The sequence below is a fragment of the Monodelphis domestica genome, chromosome 5 (assembly GCF_027887165.1).
Source record: "Monodelphis domestica isolate mMonDom1 chromosome 5, mMonDom1.pri, whole genome shotgun sequence".
Lineage (NCBI taxonomy): Eukaryota > Metazoa > Chordata > Mammalia > Didelphimorphia > Didelphidae > Monodelphis > Monodelphis domestica.
In genome coordinates this window covers 213,041,299-213,061,273 of record NC_077231.1, presented here as the reverse complement: position 1 = coordinate 213,061,273, position 19,975 = coordinate 213,041,299, and the positions used below count along the sequence as shown (strand labels likewise).

At 38.8% G+C, this 19,975-nt stretch overlaps 1 protein-coding gene across 5 annotated transcripts in view; it reads left to right on the top strand.

Annotated features, from left to right (window-relative positions):
- Window positions 1-19,975, top strand: part of KIAA1549 (KIAA1549 ortholog) — a 181,215-nt gene that overhangs the window by 118,473 nt on the left and 42,767 nt on the right. For all 5 annotated transcript variants that reach the window (XR_008912321.1, XR_008912320.1, XM_056799748.1 and 2 more), the window contains exons 11-16: window positions 2,446-2,642; window positions 4,128-4,243; window positions 6,708-6,913; window positions 7,423-7,646; window positions 8,488-8,632; window positions 13,886-14,206. Coding sequence is in view for 3 of the 5 variants with exons in the window: in XM_056799748.1 (XP_056655726.1) it covers window positions 2,446-2,642; window positions 4,128-4,243; window positions 6,708-6,913; window positions 7,423-7,646; window positions 8,488-8,632; window positions 13,886-14,206 (1,209 nt within the window). In the remaining 2 variants the exon portion in view is untranslated. The remainder of the gene's footprint in view (window positions 1-2,445; window positions 2,643-4,127; window positions 4,244-6,707; window positions 6,914-7,422; window positions 7,647-8,487; window positions 8,633-13,885; window positions 14,207-19,975) is intronic.

Sequence of the window (19,975 nt, the reverse complement as noted above, 5' to 3'; positions counted from 1 at the left end):
GTCTTTGAATCCTTATGAGTATAGTGTAGGAGTTGCATTAGATCATCTAAAATCTCTTCCAGTTTTATAGCTAGTAAAGCCATTTCCTCAATAATATTTGATTTTCTCCTTTAAACAACTCTTTGTGATAGGTAGAATATTATCCCCATTTTTAGACAGGGAAACTGAAACTAGAAAATGTTAAGCAACTTGCCTGAGATCACATAATACGAGGATACTGAATGGGAGCCTTGTTACCAAATTTTTTTAAAAGATGGAAATAGGTCAAAAGCACTTGAACAGTAAACAAAATGGTCAGAATGGTGCTCATGACACCCTGATATTGGGCAGTGGTAGAGGAAGTATGGATAGCCCCTGTCTCCCTGTCTCCCTGAATTTGCAGCTAAACTTTGGCTATGTCCAGGGGGAAGGTGATGAGGTAAGTGATGTAGGCAGCAGCACCTAAATGCCATCTCTCTACTCATCTTCCTAAATCCAAAGTACTATTCCTGACCCCTTGTTGTTAGTGTTTCCCAAGTGTCTGACTATTCCAGCCTCAACCATTACCTCTCTTGCAGGGGACTCCCAATCAGTATTTCTAGTCTTAATCTTCTTTTTTCCAGCTCTGTTTCCATTTCCCAGACTGCCTCCCATGTGTTTCTACTTGGATAACTCTTTAGAGGCAGGATTAGCATAAAGGGTGTTAGCATGCTTAATCTGTCCGTCGTTAGTAAGGAATGAGGTGATTGGAAAGCTGAGAGAGGGCCAGGTTAGGTGAGAGGCTGTCATCCAGAATGATTCCCCACGTGTATACTCTAGGTGAGTTAGGGGTATTATATTTCCAAAATGGAAAGCAGTTAGGTGGTTCAGGAGATAGATTGCTAAGATTAGAGTGAGGAAGACCTGAGTTCAAATGTGGCCTCAGATTAGTGTCTGTGTGTTCTGGGCAAGTCACGTAACTTCTGTTTGCCTCCATTTCTTCACTTTTGAAATGAGGATAATAATGAAAACTATCTCTCTATTTCGAGGATCAAATGACATACCATATGTAAAGAACTTTATAAAACCATAAGGGATGACATAAGTACTATCATTATCATTATTCTTCTTCTTCACCTCAAACATATGTCTAAATTCAAAATCAGAATTGCATGTTATCTTTCAAACTTGCCTTCGTTATTATCCTTGTTCCACTCACTGGTGGAGTCATCTTTGATTCCTCCTTTTCCTTCACTTGTCAATTGCTTCATTTACCACGTGTTTCTGTGCTGTCCCTTCTTTGCTTTTTCCATTGCCATCACTGTAGTTCAGGCTTTATCTCCTCATAGCAGGTCATAGAGGCATGGCACTTTTTAGCTTGTCCCTGTGTCTCCAAATCTCCTATAATCTATTCTGCATATTATTATCAGATTCATCTTCTAAACACTACTTTCATTATGTTATTTAATTCTTCAGAAATTTTTCATTGTGCCTCCATCACCTACAGGACAAAGTTCCAACTCCTTAACCTGCCTAACCTGCCTCTCTAGCTTTAGACTCTCCAGCAGGAATCCTTCAATCCAGCTAGTCAGTTCCTCTTAGCCCCCCAAACATGACTTGTATTTTCTCGATTCTGTCTTCCTGCCTAGAATGCCCTTTCTTCCTTCCTTTCTTGCTTGCTACCCTTTGAACACCAGCTCTAGTCCCAGCATTTCCAGGGAAACTCCTTAGACCAATCTAGCCTATAACCAATTTTTCTGAGTGAATACCACTTATGGATTAGCGATTGATCATATGATATTTTATGATATTGTTTGTATTTGTAATTTATAATATTATTTAACTAGTATTGTGACTCAGCTTTCTAAGTTTATTTCTCCCAGGATAGGAAGCACTGAATTAAAATCCCATCTCAGGGGACTGTCATAGAGAGTAGCTAAATAGCTCAGTGGATATAGAGAGCCAGGCCTAGAGAAAGGTGGTCCTGGGTTCAAATGTAGCCTCAGACACCTCCTCCCTGTGTGATCTTGTGCAAGTCACTTAACCCTAATTGCCTTGCCCTTACCTCTCTCCTGCCTTGGAACTGATTTAAGACAGAAGGTAAGGGTTTAAAAAAATATATTTTCTTAGAAACTTAGTAACTGTTTCTTTGATTAATGACAGGGAAAGTCATTTAATCTCGCTAGCCTTATTTCCTTATCTTTAAAATGGGGGAATTCGATTTAAACTCCAAGGTTCCTTCCTGCTCTAACTCAATTTTCCCATTATTACCTTTTACAAGTATAGAATTTTGGATTTGTGTATCTACTCTAGGGCTTAGTACAATGTCATGTACATGAGTAGATGCTTAATTTTTTAAATAGAACTGGAACTACCACTTAGTTTGCTGGTTGGTACTCTTTCAATGGACATTACTTTTCTTTATACCCACTTTTTATATTACAGATTGACTATTTTCTTTTACCTGTGTCTTTCCTTTGTTAATAGCTTCAGATCCCTAGTGTGAAGGGATTTGATTTTGCCAAGCAGCATCTGGGTCAACACAATAAAGATGACATATTGATTATTCATGAGCCAGCACCACTGCCAGGACCAGTGAAGGATAACACTACTCCCTCTGAAAATGGAGATGTGCCAAGCCCCAAGTCAAAGATCTCTTCAAAGAACATCCGTCACAGAGGAAGGTTATTATTGGACATTTCTATATACTGCCTTATATGCTGTGGAGTATTTTACTCTTTTAAATCTGTTTAAGTTCAATACTTGGTGACCAGTGATGCTTACCTCCCTGAATATGTGCACGAGCAAAGTGAAAACAAGGCAATAGATTGATTTAACTATCCAAGGCTTTACTACGATGTAAGATTTTTTAAAGAAGAATTACCATAACAGACTGCCAAAAGAAGTCATGTAGCTTTCTTTAGTGAAAGTGTTTAAGAATTTGTCAGATATTTGGAACAGTTCAACTATTTAGTGGCAGAGATTCGAACTAGATCAAAAGTTGACCAGTCCATGCCAGAATGTGACATACTGCATCATCTTTCCCAGTAGTCCAGCTGCTCACTTGCCCACAGGTTGCAACTACTGTGTTTCCTCCTGTCTCTTCTTTTCCCAAGATTTCTTTTGCTTCCTTTTTGTCGATGTCATGTCATGGAGATCGTTCAATTCCACATGCTTTCCACATCCAGATAGAAAACTGATGAAATCATAAGTGTAGATTGAAACTTATTTTCTTCTCTTTATTCCATTTTCTTGGTCCTTTGGAGGGAAAGAGAGGAACATGGCCAATGTGGAAATTTGTTTTGCATAATAATACATATTTGCAATAGGCTTTATTTTTCTTGCCTTTTTAGTAATGAGGGAGGAGAAAGACTTTGGAACTGAAAATAAAATTGAATTTAGAAGATTAAATAAAATCAGCATTCAAAAAGATAGTTCATGTAACATTCCAGAATCCCTTGGAGATATCAGAAAGTCCTGGCATTTTTCATTAAAGCAAGCACCAGGGAACGCAAGGTTCTAGAAGGAATGACTAACCCAGATTTTTTGCCTACTTTGGCATATATGGAGAATTCAGGCATTTCAGTTTTACACACAAAGAATCTAAATTTTCTCTTGGCAATCAGCACTGCATGGTAAGACATTGAGTAAGATAAACTGAGGCTAGCTCCAGTGGTCCAAAAAACTAAAAGAGCTGGTTCTAGGATGGTCCTTAATGGAATTCCCCTTCCCACATATCCAGATCTTTAGAATGACTCCAGGATTAACCTGGTCTCCCAGATCAGAATAATTCAGCACCAGATAAGAATCTCTGGGTCTACTTTGGCCTGAGCTTTGGCTCAGTAACTGGTTGTGTGCCAGATAGTATGACGTTGTCGCTTCCAATCTGGTGGTTTGCATTCCAGGACTTCCCAGGGTGCAATTAGCTGTTCGGTGTGGTGTGCTGTATCAGTCCAAAATGTCAGTTTAACCAGGCTACTGAGTAATCTCAAAATGATGAGTAATGTCTATATAACTGTTAAAGTGGTCCTTGATGCACTCATACAGTAAAGTCTTTGCTTAGGATAATTGGGGCTCTGCCTGTACATGTTGGGTTCTTTGAGTCTGTTTTGCACTTCTCAGCTGATGTGTAACCCTTGTTTTTCTCCTGGATTGTCTTGTTTTTGCAGAGTTTCTCCTTCAGATGCTGACTCTACAGTAAGCGAAGAGTCCAGTGAGAGAGAAGCTGGGGAAAAACCATCAGGAGGTGTCAATGAGGGCAAAGCACGAAGAGTGCCCCCAAGTGGTTTGTTCCTATTTTGGTTTTTAGAGAATTAGTGGTAGTAATAATAATAATAATAATAGCTAACATTTATATTTTACTTAGTGGTTTGCAAAATGCTTTACAAATATTATTTCACTTGATATTTAATAATAGTATTAGAGAATTTTTCATAGTAATATAAGGATTCCAATAAGATAGTATTAAAGCATTTCAAATTCTAGAACTTAAAAAAATGATTTAACCTGGGAAATCCAATTTCCATTATTTGCTTAATTCTCCACAGTGAATCACTATCATCATATTAAACATTGTTTCCTATATAAGATATTATCTTAGGCATTGGGAATATTTTAAAAATAAATAAGTAAATGTAAATATCTATAGAAAGTCAATTTTTGCTGGAGATTGATTCACTATCTTTCACTCTATCACAAAGCTCAAGTGTCTTGTATAATAGAAATGTGGGAGCAACTAGGTGGTGCAGTGGTAGAATGCCCAACCTGGAGTCAGGAAGACCTGAGTTCAAATCCAGTCTCAGGTACTAGCTGTGTGATCCTGGACAAGTCACTTAAATCTGTTTGCCTTCAGTTTCCTCATCTGCAAAATGATCTGGAGAAGGAAATGGCAAACCATTCTAGTATCTTTGCCAAAAATAAAACCAAAATGGGGTCACAAAGAGTCAGATACAATTAAACAATAACAACAATGTAATCATAGAGATGGCAGGAAGGGTTTTAAAATATATATATATTTTCTTTGATTTAATCATTTTAAAAGACAAACCAGTGCCTTTTCTCTGATAACTAAAGAATGAGTGAAAGAAAGCTTTTCCTAGTAGATAATTATAAGTTACATATATATGCTCAGTTAACCAGAAAATTTTATATTACACATAAAAATCTGACTTCTCAAAAACCAACTTTCAGTTGTCTTTCAAGCATCAAGTCAAGCTTGGACCTTGTGCTTGTATGTGTTCTCTGCTGGTTCCACTTATTTCTGGTGACTTCAGTATGCTCTATTAACCACGGCTTCATTTGTGGACTTTAGAACAGTGTCAGAAACCTTCAGCTATCTTCAAAAGGGGTTGATTTTCCTTATTGGTGCTCTGATTAACCTACAATCTATGGAGTTGTTTTTGTAGAGAGAAATTGGGTTTCTGTTGCCCTTTTCTTCTGTATGCTTTTCCCAAGTCAAAACAGAAAAGTAAGAAGGATTAAGGCTAACTTGTATATGTCTGCTCATCTACAACCTCCCAACTATCATTTCTTTTCAGTCAAGAGGCTATTTCTTTAGCAGTCAAGTTTGCCGTTCAATCTTCATTCTTTCTAGATGATCATCAAAGCTAATAGCTAGGGTACAAGTTATTTTGTTTCAAATTACTCAAGATTATCTGGTAAATAACCCAGAAACTCAAAACTTGTTTCAGAATTCTTAAATAGGCTAACCCTTCCTTCTGAACATCTGTCATTTAGGAAACAAAACAAAACCCCCAACGAAAAAGATGATAGCTTAAAAATGAAAACAGAAATTCATCCATAGGTTTTTCTGTCTCTTTCCCAGAGACAAGTGCTTTTTAAAGGTCTTTCTTAGAGAAGGCAATACTTAACCTAGAGGAATGAATGTTTAATTGTGAACCTTTGTCTCTGGTAGAAGAGACACAGTGATATGGAATGGTGGCAGTTTAAAAGGAAAAGCAATATGGGGTAGTGAACAGAGAATCTTGGAGTCAGTCTTGGAGTAAGGAAGACATGGATTTGAGTCCTGCCTCTGATACTGAACTGGAACCTTGGACAAGTCAGTTAATTTCTTAGTGTTCCTGGCTATACCCTAAAGAAAATGCCAGCCTCTATTGGTAGGGAAATTTCCTCTCCCAAAGCTCCCCACATTAATGAAACTTTATTTTTGGTTTTAAGAAAACAAACATGTAATCGGTAAAAAAATAAATATAAAGACAAAAAACCTTCTAGAATTCACAAGCAATATCAAATTGCTTATATTATTAAGAAGGGTGAAAGGAAGGAGAGAATTTGGAACTCAGAGATTTAAAAAATGTTTGTTAAAATTTTTTTACATGTAATTGGGAAATATTTAATGAAATAAATAAAAATATACTTTCCAAAATGTAAAAGCAACAGGATGGTATTGTGAAAAGAGAATAAGACTTGGGGATTCAGAAGACCTGGGTTTGAATCTTAGTTCAGATACTCACACCATTTGCGTGATCTTGGACAGGTCCCTAGTTTCTTTATTAGTATGTTGGGTATCAAGCACTGCAATACCTGGAGAAGGAAGGATTTGAGAAAATAGGGATGGCCTTCAGGAGGCCCTCTAGATACCCTCAGACTTGGGGGATCTAGCAAAAGACTTTATCATGCCCAATCTGTAATAGCAATGAAGTTGCTAATATTTTAGTTAACTGTTTTGTCAAGATTACCCTCTTTTCTTCATGGGTTTTTGCTGATGTTGTTGTTGCTATTGATTTTAGGACCACCACTCACCAGTACTGGAAATGAACAGCATTCATCAGCATCAATCTTTGAACATGTGGATAGGATATCCCGCTCTTCAGAAGCTAGCAGACGGGTCCCCAGTAAGATCCAGTTGATTGCCATGCAGCCAATTGCAACACCTCCAGTTCAGCACCCAGTACTAACTGACCGAGTGGCAGAAACTAACAAAATCAACAAAGAGGTATTTATGTTCTTTTAAAAAAAAATGTCATGGGTGGAGTGGCTAGGTGTTTCAGTGGTTAGAGAGACAGGCCTAGAGATAGGAGATCCTGGGTTCAAATCTTATTTCAGACACTTCTTAGCTGTGTGACCCTGGGCAAGTCACTGTAATCCCCAACAGTGTATCGCACTCTTCTGCCTTAGAATCAATACTTAGTATCCATTCTATAATAGTAGAGAGGCAAATAATAATAATAATAATAATAAAAGTTCAGCCTCTTCATTCTGTAGATGAGCAAAACTGAGGCCCAAAGAAGTCAGATGAGATGGATAAGGGAAGTTATGGGCAGAACAAGGATTAGAACTCATGCTTCTTGGCTCTCAGTTTGTTACTCATTCCCTTCTAATATGGGACTTTGAAGAAATGGCAGGAATCAAACTGTAGCCAAGGTGTTCCTGCTGAGCACATTTTACAGAAAGCTCTTTATGGACATTAATTCTCTCGTATTTCTTCCCTCAAAAAAAAAAAAGATCCAGACTGCCCTTCGGCATAAGTCAGAGATTGAACACCACCGAAACAAGATACGTCTCCGAGCCAAGCGCAGAGGACATTATGATTTTCCAGTGGTTGATGACCTGTCAGTGGGCGACACCAAAGAACGACATCGGGTGTATCGAAGGGCTCAGATGCAGATTGACAAGATCTTGGACCCTGCAGCCAGTGTGCCTTCTGTGTTCATAGAGCCAAGAAAGAGGTATGTTTGGGGAAGATTCAGAAGGAAACCCAGAAAAACTAATACTGACACAAGATCCATCTGATTTCCTAACCCACTTTTCTTCAATGTCTGGTCTTGTCAGTGCTCTAATATTACTTACTTCTTAAAGGGAAGGACTTGGTCTATCTTAAACTTTTCTGTGAATATAGTACTTCTCTCCACTTTATAATTTGTTTTTTAAAAGTCCAAAGTTGGGTCATAATACCATTATTCTAGGTGATACCTTATTTAGAAATTCTATATTTAGATGTTTTTATACCAGGAAACTTCTTTTGTAATTCTAACAGGAAAGGGGATGTCTTCCATTTAAATAAAGTTATGTAGGAATTGAGTTCTTTACCAAGAAAAGTCTTCAAACTGCAAAAATACTCAGATTCTCAGCTTTATCTATTATTAATGTGAAAATTATTTGCCAATATTTTTTATTTATTACACTATAACTGTTGAATAGAAAACATTATGAAAATAGCAATAAGAGGATATTATTTTAAAAAACCAAACAACTGTCCAAAACAGTAGTCCTCATCTTCCTGCTAAAATCAACTCTCACTCTTCCCTACTTCCTTACCTCTAGGTGTTAGTGCTACCATTTTGTAAGTCACTAATAGTCAAAGACTGTAGAATCCTCTTGGAATTATGTCTCTCCTTCTCGAGTCCAACAATGGCCACATGCTATTCTTCCTTTGAAATGTTCTTCAGGTTACTCTCTTCATTACCAAGTCCTATGATCGTTTTCTCGGTTCCCTTGTTCGCCATCCTTTTTCAGATTCTCATTATCACACCTCTCCTCAAAGTCTAATTTCTGTTTTTCCTCTCACAGTTCCCGTGCAAAACGTTCTCCGAAGCAGCGCCGGAAGCACCAGATCAATGGAAGCCCCACTGATGCTGAGAAGGATAGATTGATCACTACAGACAGTGATGGCACCTATAAAAGGCCACCGGGCGTCAATAATTCTGCCTATATTGTATGCTCAATGTTTAATTTTGTCTTTGAAAGATATTTTGTTTTGGGATATCTTCTTGGGCACCAGAGAGAATGCAGTCAAGTCTAAAGAGGGCTCCCTCCCAACTTCCTCCTCAAAACCTGCTAAATTCGATCCATTAATCATTTTCTTCTATCTCAACATATATTTGTTTGACACCCTACTGATAATGTTACTTTTATGTGAGGACTGAGCTTGACTCCAGGAGATGAAGGGCTTACAAATCAGATAATTTTTTTCTCTCTAGATAGAATTAACTGCAGCAGATTCTAAACTGTGTTCTCTGAAGACAGAAGAACTCATCCCTAAGCCATTAGCAACTATCATTTCTTGTGATGTCTTTTAATTTTTGGAAGTTTTTTTGGTGTGTCTCAATTTCCAGTGAGGATCTCTGCTCCCTGTGATGAGGAGATGGAATACAGCCCCTTCTTTGACATGCCTTCTAGTATAGAAAACATAGCATCTGTTTTTTTCGTTGACCTATCCAATTCTAGCCAGGAAAAGCCACGACCAAAGTAGCATTTTCCTATATGATTGGAATTTATTCTAAATCTGAACCAATTTGGTCTCAAGGTTTAAACTATCAAGGCATTCATCAACATTCCTCTTTTCACTCCTTCTGAATATGAGGACTCATTGATTACTCACCCTAAATTTCCTTTGCTCAAAAAAGGACCCCAATTGAAACACTTCACCTGACAAGACCTATAGGACCTTCCCTCCCTAACAGACAAAACTTTTCTCAGAAATCACCCTAAATTCCTCTGCTGGGTGATATCTGATCTTCATATTATCTTCTCGTCCCTTTCTCCCTTTTTTCCTCCTTCAGAAGATCACCTTCAGTCTAGAGGTGAAGTCCCTTTCTATTTTCAATGAGGAAAAATGGAAAGACATTTGTCTCTAGCAGTAGCTCTTTGGCATCTGTTATGTGGTCGACAGTACAAATATTCTAAAGAATCCTTTCAGCTGACCCAAAGAATTCTTCTTTTCTGCTATGAGGAAGCTTGAGTTCCTTTGTTCTCTTACGTGACAGCCCAGACATTGTCAGGTTAGTTGTGGGAACTGCTTTTAAGAATGTTTCCTTGTAAGAATCTATAAGGAAACTTCATTTTACTGCACTTTAAGAAAACCTAATTTCTGTGGTTCAGCCATTTCAGTCATGGCTAACTCTTCTTGATCCCATCTGGGCTTTTGTTGGCAAAGGTACAGGAGTAGTTTGCCATTTCCTTCACAAGTTCATTTACAGATGAAGAAACTCAGGCTAATGAAGTTAAGTAATTTGCCCAGAATCACATAAGTACTAAGTATCTAAGGCCAGATTTGAACTCAGTTCTTCCTGAGAATATCTAGGTGGTACAGTGAATAGAGTGCTAGGCCTGAGTGGTTGAATATTCCTGAATTCAAATATGGTCTTGGATACTTTCTACCTGTGTGACCTTGGGCAAGTCATTTAACCCTGTTTCCCTTGGTTTCCTCATCTGTAAAATGAGCTAGAGAAGGAAAAGACAAACCACTCCAGTATCTGTGCCAAATGTGTGAAATAAAATATTCAGGGAACCTCTAATCCAGTTCATCCCAGCATCCCCTGGCATCCCTCAGCATCCCAGCACTAGCGACAGTATCCTGGCACTGGCATAACATCACATGACATTTGAAAGCCATTGGCCTATGATCTGGGGCTGGGAGGACCCTGGAGAGTTTTGAAAAGCCAGCACAGTGCTCTTGCGCTCTCTCTCTCTCACTCTCTCTCTCCCTCTCTCTCCCTCTCTCTCCCCCTCTCTCCTTTCTCTCTTTGTCCCTCTCCTCTCTCTCTTCCCCTGTCTATCTGTCTGTCTGTCTCTGTCGGTTTGTCTCCACACCCAGGTTCTTGAACTAACTCATTCCCTGGGCTGGTGTCTCTCTCTACTCTCTTATCTCACTGAGACATCTCTGACATGGAACAGCTTGGACACTAGAACACTGAAACCTATTTCTCTCTTTCTTTGTCTTTACTAATAAATGCTTATAAATCTAGTCATAAACCATTCATAACACAAGAAAATCCCAAAGTCACAAAAGAGTCAGACGTGATTGAAAAACAACTGAACAGCAACTTCCTCACTCCAGGCCTGGCACTCTGGACACTATCATTAGGTTCTTCTTTCTACTAAGAACTCAATTTGGTCTTGAGCTTCACTCTACTCCCTTCCTCTAATGGTCTGCCTACCAAGTCATCTGGTTGGACATCTTCTTAATGTTTTGCCTGCAGGCATCTCAGTTACTCGTTTTTCCAAAGGTTCTTCATTCCTAGCAGCTGTTGCACATTCCCTTTCACCTCCTTCCTCTCTCCAGTGGATGTTCTTTAACTGGTCACCAGATTTCCTACAAGATATCAACTGTTGATGCAATGATCCTAAACTGTAATCATCCTCCCAGATTGCTGAAGGGCTTATTAAGGATTTCTGTGTGGTCTACTTTGGATTCATTGGTCTTGGCCTTCTCTGATTAATTGGGCTAGAAGTAGACAACCTACCCTTCCATTTGCTTTTTTTGTTTGATCCTCAAATGGGACTTAGAACTAGAGAAGATCCCATTGAGTATCTGATGATCTCTAGCTTTACAGACTTGTCAGAATTCGCTAAGGAGACCTTAGAAGGATTTCCCTTCTCCCTCTCTCCAGAAGCTTTCTAAAAATCCCAAGAGCACCACTTCCCGCTATAATAGTTCCCAGAGATAATACATATCTTTGAGAAATAACCTTCCTGGTAAGTAAGGGATATTTTCCTTCTGAGAAGAATTAAGTACTATAATTTCCATGCCTTTCTAAACTATAATTAAAATAAATGCACTGTCCTTAAGTGTATGGAGATAACACAACACCGTGTCATCAATAGGTCTCTCGATTGGAATTGTTAAACTAATGATAGGGATAGTGTGCCCTGAGCCATCCAAGTTGTAACATGCATCTGTAAGACTGAGAGCAAAGGGGACGATTACCTTCTGTGAGTGGAGAGAGAATTTTGCTTGGTACAAACCTAGTATGCCTTTACAGGGAGTCGGGAACATTTTTAAAAGGTTTTTGCCTCATGTCCATCATGTTCTTATTAGTTCAACCGAATCTCTGAATGCCAGGACCAATGAACCTTCCTAGATCTCCCCGAATGCCCTCTCCCTCTGTTCTCTGCCTTCCTGCCCTCCGTAGAGAGAACGAGGTTACCAAGTCTTTATGCAGAATGCATTATTTTACAGGCTTCCATTGCAGTGACATTGAATTTTGATTCATTAGGCTAAAATGTAGGTAGTTCCACCAGTATTGGAAACTAGACGTCCAGGATGGATCCTAGAAGGAAGCTTCTGTATCTCTTCCTGTGATCAGCACCCTGAACAGCTGACTGTGACATAGAATGCTAATACCTCATTTCTTTTTTTATATTTATTTACTTACTTGCTTACTTAATTAGTTGTCTCCCTTCCCTCTTCTTTCCTCCCTCTTGGAGTTGACAAGCAATTAATAATGTATCATCACTCAAAACCTATTTCCTTATTATTCATTTTTGTAATCAAGTAATTTTTTATTTGACAATTTTTATTTAATTAATTGATTTAGAATATTTTTCCATGGTTACACAATTCATGTTCTTTCCCTCCCCTCCAGCCACCCCCCCTCCTATAGCCAACACGTAATTCCACTGGGTTTTATGGGTGTCATTGATCAAGACCCATTTCCATATTAGTAATGTTTACATTAGGGTAACACCTCATTTCTTTAGCATCAGTGGGGAATGAAGTGCTCTATCTGACTGAATTTTTTAAGAAACTAAACTTTGTTCCATTAAGTGCCAAACTTAGAAAAAATTAAGCACTTTTAAAATGAAAATCTCTGTGCTTTCTTGGACAAGTATGCTGAACCCAAATTAACTCCCAGTGACTAAAAGCCATCATTCTGGACTTTAGTTTTTGTTTCTAAGCCCCTATCTTCTGTCTTAGAGCAGTAAAGGCTAAGCAATGGGAGTTAAGTGACTTGCTCAGGGTCACAGAGCCAGGAAGTGTTGATGTATTATTTCTTTCTTTTGAACCCTTACCTTCTATCTTAGAATTAATACTAACTGTTGGTTCCAAGGAAGAAGAGCTATAAGGGCTAGGCAATGGGGTAAAGTGACTTGCCCAGGGTCACATAGCTTGGAAGTGTCTGAGGTCAGATTTGAACCTAGGATCTGCCATCTCTGGGCCTGACTGTCTATCCATTGAGCAACCCAGCTGCCCCCATATCAGTTTTACATTGTGCTCTAATTCAAGGATACGCTCAGGAGTTTTACTCAGATATATAGGGGATTTTACTACTACTCTAAAAGGGATGCTCTGTATTTTTAATCCAATATTTAATCTAATATTTATATTCTTTCTAATTAATAGCTTCTGATCAGCAACCAGACAACTAAACCTATAAAAATTATACCTAAAATAAGAGTAAATACACTCTGAATGAGGCCTGAAAAGGACCCTCCTTTCCTCAGCTGTAAAATTAGGAAAATAACAGGCCATGCTTCTAAGGGTGTTGTGGGGATCAAAGGAGTTAATATTTGTAAAGCACTTAGCACAGTGCCTGGCACATAGTAAGTGATATATAGATACTTTGTTGGTATTATGATTACAATTATTATTATTGTTACTATGAGCAAAGCTTTAATGGTTGGGCTTTGTGAAATCCTCTCTGGCTATTTTGAGGCTTCTTTTCCTTTTTATAAGCCAATTCTAGACTGTATTTCAGCTGAGTTTCCCAGACAAGTGAACTCCCCAATTATTTTTTTATTTTTTTTAAACCCTTACCTTCCGTCTTAGATTCAATACCATATATTGGTTCTAAGGCAGAAGAGTGGTAAGGACTAGGCAATGGGGGTCAAGTGACTTGCCCAGGGTCACACAACTGGGAAGTGCCTGAGGTCAGATTCGAACCTAGGACTTCCCATCTCTAGGCCTGGCTCTCAATCCACTGAGCTACCCAGCTGCCCCCTGAACTCCCCAATTATTGAAGTAGTGGGGTATTTGTTTTCACTCTTTCCTCTGATAAATTATAAATTCTCCCTGGATAGCCTGCTGTTGTTAGTTCTCATATTCCTGGTAAAAGTTCTTTCTAGTGTTTTTTGTTTTTTGTTTTTAAGTCTCAACTGATGCTTAGAGATGGACCTAGCATTTTTGTAATCAGTATAGTAAAAATTCATGTCTGATTGTGCTTTTCCTTTTTTTCTGTCTTTGTAGTCAGATCCTGACTTGCCTGCAGAACCTCAGTCACCTTCCTCCGCTGACCTAGGGAAATATCCAGGCTTGCCCTTCCCTGCTTCCCAGTACATCCCGCCCAAGCCATCCATCGAAGAGGCAAGGCAGACGATGCATTCCCTCTTGGATGATGCCTTTGCTCTGGTGGCTCCCAGTAGCCAAGCAGTTCAGCCTTCTTCTGGTGCCACACCTGGAGTCCCATCAGGCCTACAGATCAACAGCACCCCTGCCCAAGAAGAGCGGCGAGCCACCCAATGGGGTTCCTTCTATGGCCCCACACAGACAAGCAGCAATGCGTGTAGCGTGAGTGTGATCTTTTGAAATTCTCTTTTGGGCAGAATGGTTGGGTTGAAGTGACTGCCACTGGTTTTTGTTTTATTTTAAGATGCTTGGATCAGATCTGCCCCTTTCTTTGTTCACATGAAAGAGCCTCTTAATGCTAGAGGAAGTCCTCCTTGGTCCCAAGACTTTTTCAGGTTATTTTTATTATGATTTTAATAAAGCCATCATCTTGGGTTCTCACACCAATGCTGAAATGAAGACGAGTTAAGCGATATTCTTCTTTGTATATAGGGGGAAAAGAATACAAGCTGATGGATTTGTCCCAAATTAGTCATGTCTCCTCATTACGCTACCTGCCCACTGGAAGGGGGGACACTCGGTGGCCCCAGAAACCTAGATAATGTAGAGCGATCAACATTTAACAACTTCTCACATGAATAACCCAGGGACATTGCTTGTTGGCTTCGGGAGGGGGAGGGAGAGGATATGAATCGTGGAACCATGGAAAAATATTCTAAAAAACAAATAAGTAAAGTTGAACAGGCTCTCCTCAGACTCCTCCTAGCTGTGTGACCCTGGGCAACTCACAACCCTACTTGCCTCGCTCTTGCTCTCTGTCTTAGACTTGTTACCAAGGCAGAAAGTTGGTGTAGAGAAAAGTGAACTCCCTGTGACTTGCCTGTGATAACGCCCTGGGAAAAGGGCAGATGAATATCTTTGCTCACAGCCCTTAACACCTGTCCCGTGGGCTGAACAGAAGAATCCCTGGCTTGGCTTCAGATGGTCCAGATGAGTCCCAGGGGTTTGTGTTGGTTTTATATTCAGGGGGCAGCTGGGTGACTCAGTGGATTGAGAGTCAGACCTAGAGATGGGATAACCTAGAGATAGGTTCAAATCTGGCCACTGACACTCTGACACTTCCCAGCTGTGTGACCCTGGGCAAGTCACTTAACCCCCATTGCCTCGCCCTTACTGCTCTTCTGCCTTGGAACCAATACACAGTATTGATTCCAATATGGAAGGTAAGAGTTTTGAAAAATAAATTTAAAAAAATTAAAAAGATATATTCAGCCCATTAGTAGCTTATCCATTTAGAGCAGGAAGAGACCTTGATATCTAGTCAAATTCTTTCATCTTCCCCATGAAGAAACTGAAGGCTAAAGGAATTAGGTGACTTCCTTGCGATCACACAAATAAATGTGGAGCCATGATTGTTCTGCTCAAGAAGACATGTGTGTGTGTGTGTGGGGGGGCGGTTAGAGGGATGCAGCTGGGATGGCTCAGTGGATGGAGAGCCACATCTAGAGATGGGAGGTTCTGGGTTCAAATGTGACCTCAGACACTTCCTAACTGTGTGACTCTAGGCAAGTCACTTAACCCCCATTGCCTAGTCCTTACCACTCTTCTACCTTGGAACCAATACACAGTATTGATTCTAAGACGGAAGGTAAGGGTTTAAAAAAAAAAAAAGGAAGATATGTAGGAAGAACAGGATGCTTGCATTGTTTTCTGCTGATTTAAGATTGAGTTAAGAGGTGTGACTCAGTAACAAATGTGTGGTAGTAATTCTTTTTTTTTTTAACCTTTACTTTCTGCTTTAGAATCAATACTAAGTATTATCTCCAGGGCAGAAGAGTGGTAAGGTCTAGGCATTTGGGTTAAGTGACTTGCCCAGGGTCACACAGCTTGGAAGTGCCTGAGGCCACAGTTGAATGTAAAACCTCTTGTGTCCAAGCCTGGCTGTCTCCATACTGAGCCACATAATTGCCTCTATGGAAGTAATTCTAATTTGTACCCCAATTTAATAATTGAATTAGATTTTTAAAAAATATTAATACATATTCTGATTAAGCGATGTGTAACTAAACATATCTAGCTGTGGTGCTTAGATACAAAAAGTGGCGTGTATTTGTGGGGTTCTCTCTAAAGGATGACTGTTATTCCTATAGTTGAATAGTTGCCACAGGATAGACAAAACATTTGGTGAAGTCAATATTACTTTTTTGAATAAAGCAACAAAACCTTTTTAAGGAATATAAATACTAAATGGATACCCAGTCACTACCCATGTTGTAGATATCTAAAGAAAAAATGCTGTAGGACAAGATTATAGATAAAGAACACTGGACTCCAGCTGGTCGTACCTTCTACAAAGATTTACAATGATCCATTGGCATTCAACTTGATCTTGGCTTTACTTTGCTCTGCCTAAAGGAAAACCTTCCATTTTCTTTCTGTTCTAGTCTTTGAACCTTACCCATGGCTCACTAGTTCATGTTCACTTCTACCCATGGTGCAGAGCAAAGATACCAAACTTGCAGCTGGGTATAATTTTCTACAGCCATATGCCACCTGCAGGGATCTATTCCTATTTGAGTTTGACAAACAGTGGTTTAAAGGCAAGGATGCTGGCTAGGAGTCTGAAGACACCTGGTTTCAAATCCTCCCTGTGTGACCTTGGACATGTCATTTACATCATTCAACTTGAAGTCTCCTCATCTGTAAAATGAGGATAATAATACCTGTCACATTTATCTTCATACAGTAGTTGTGAGGATGAGATAACTAATGTATCTGAAGTGCTTTGCAATCTTATTGTACTATATAAATTTCAGTTCTTATCTTCTGTTTGTCGCTTTATCATGCCCCAGATTTCACTCTAACAGAAAGTGCTGAGGGCTCAGTAAGCCTTCTCACTTAGCACAGTCCATGGCACACAGTAGGAGCTTAATAAGTGATCATTGACTGACTTAGCTATTAGGCTAATTTCTTCTCTATTTAGTTCACCCAAAAGGAATTTGAGTTCCAGTTATTTTTTTCCTCCATGATCATACAAAAAGAAATGAAAGTAGCTTGTTAGGTTTGGTTTTGGTTTTGGTTTATCTTGTGACTTATCTCTTCCCCCTTTAGGAAAATGGCAACCATAGCTAACATGCCTCCCTGACATTCCACTTTGACTAAAAAGAATGGGCGTCGAGTCTTCTTGTCTGTGAATAGAAAGGTTTGGGCTCCACCAAATCTTTCCCAACTCTAGAATTTTATGATTCATTAAGAAGTAATTGGCCTGATAGGTATAGCAGAAGTACCGCTGTGAAAATAAAAACAGCTAGGACCAGATAAGACAATCCAAAACAAATTAGCCTATACTTCGAAGAAACTTGGGGATCTTTAACTTGGAGAGTAGAGAAGAATTGGTAGCTAGAGACATGGGGGCAGGATAGCTCTCTTTATCTGGAGGGTTGTAATGCAGAACATGGATTAGATTTGTAGCATTTGGATACATAAGGAAGAACCAGGAATACAGAGTGGAAAATGCAAAGAGAAGAATATAGGCTTGATGCCAGGGGAAAAAAAACAACTTTAATATTTAGAGCTGTAGAGAAGTAAAATAGATTTTCTCTAGAAATGATGGGTGGCCCTCCTTGATAGGCTTCAAAAAGTCTGGACAACCATTTGTCCTGATTGCTGTAGTTCCTTGAGTATATGGGTTGGACTAAGTCATTGCCAAGTTCTCTTCCAGTTCTCAAATGCTGTGATTTCCTAATTAATGACTTCAACGTGAAAGTGGAAATAAGCAAGAATGGTGAAAAACATATCAGAAAGGGGGAACTAGATGTCTCAGTGGATAGAGAGCCAAGGCTAAGAATGAGAAGCCCTAGGTTCAAATATGGCCTCAGATACCTCCTAGCTGTGTGATCCTGGGTAAGTCACTTGACCTCAGTTGTCTATCCTTACCATTCTTCTGCTTTGGAACCAATAAAGGTAAGCATTAAAAAAAAAAGAAAAGGCAAGAAAAGAACTACATGGGACATGTCAAAGACTGAACAGAAACCTTCATCTTTACATCATCAGGTTTTTTTGAGAGAATAGTTAATAGTCACTGGACATTGCATGTACCAAATAACATCACAAAACTGAAATCGGTTACATTTTAACAGAGAAGAAAAACTATTTATTGATCCTTAGATCATTTGTCTGTGCACAATCAGACCAGGAACATGCCAGATGTGAGGTCAGAATTTATAAAAAGCTGTAAAAAAGAATAGTAATGGAGAAGAGATATGATAAAATGAAAACATCTCAATCTTGAACTAAACAAGTAATCAGTAATGAAAATTGGCAATGGATAACAAAAATGACATTTGAACAAATCACAATTTAAACAGAAGTTTAGCTTATAAATAAGTTGCCTTAACAAGACAAAAAAGCTTTAAAAAGTACCTTGATCAGTCTGGGTTTGACTTAGATGCCAAAAAGAGAGAAATGGCAGCCAAAGGTTGCCGTAGCAACTAGATTAGAACTATAAACTTGTTTGCAAAATTTTACCAAGAAGGCTGATGGTTGATTAGCATCAACTCAAAATGCTGAGAGAAACAATGGAGGTCAAAAATAGCTTAAAGACAGCTTGGCAAGAGATCCAGTTAAACAAAGTTGTTCCAAAGGCTTTAATGATTAAAATTGAATGAATTCTACAACTGACAGAAGAAAAATAGAAAAGATCTGCAGACATTTTTCTATCACTTCACCATCAGTCTATAGAGCTTATCCTTTTGTATGTATGTATGGAACAGGCAATACATATCAACAATTAACTAGGACTAGAGTTAGAAGGAAGAGAGCAAGCTGGATTGCCTTCAGGAAACTGAAAAGACTCCCAACATTTGTTTCTGAGGGATGTTGGGGGGTCTTTTATATATATATATATGTATATATATATATACATATATATATATATAAATCTAGTATCATGGCAAATGGGCTTTTTTCAAAGTCGCTTATGCCTTTTCCCTCTTGAACCCTTTTAACACACTTCAACATAAAAGAGCAGTTTTAAAACAAAATTATATGTAGCTTTGTTCACCAAATTCCTTTCAAGTTATCCTTTTGGTTAAATATGGGGAAATCAGTTGTATGGTTATAGAATATGGTAGAAAAAATTCCAAATGTCTCTTAAACTATTTAAGGGGGCAACTAGGTGGCTCAGTGAATTGAGAGCCAGCCCTAGAGACTTCTCAGAAGGTCTTAGGTTCAAATTTGACCTCAGATACTTCTTAGCTGTGTGACCCTGGGCAAGTCACCTAATCCTCATCATACTGCTCTGCCTCGGAACCAATACACAGCATTGATTCTAAGATGGAAGGTAAGGTTAAAAAAAAAAGAAAGAAAGAAACTATTTGCAACATCAGGTTGGAGCTTTATCTTATCTGTTTGATCCCACAGAAAAATGGAAACATTGGGTATATCTGGTTTCACCTAAAAGCACTGGAAGGGTTTATATAGAGTGTCTTGAAAGTTTCTGTTTGCTACTTGGGGAAAAACCCAGCCTTTGTTCTCAGTGAATACAATAAAACCACAGAAATTGGAATTTCAAGGTGTCTTCTGTTCACAAATGAGCTTTGGTTACTGTTTGTCTCTGTTCACACATCATTGCTATTAACCAGAACTGTCAGTTGTACAAATATTGAGTCATTCAATTTGACAGATCATGTTTCCATTTCTGTGAATAAAGTGAACTTCTCTGGAAAGAGTTTTATGTTAGTATCAGGCAAGGGATTTGTCAGAATCCTTAAAGTGGTTCATGAACAAATCTTCTTTCAGCCATTTTCACCCAAGCCCATCTCTTTTAGATAATGTTAGAAATTGGTGAATCTATCCTCCGCTCAAACCTGCTCCTTTTATTGTGAAGAATTAGGCAATAACAATGATGACAATGGCAATGATAATTAGAACACTTAAATAGCACTTTGAGGTTTGCAAAGTGCTTTACAAATATTATTTCATTTTTTCCCT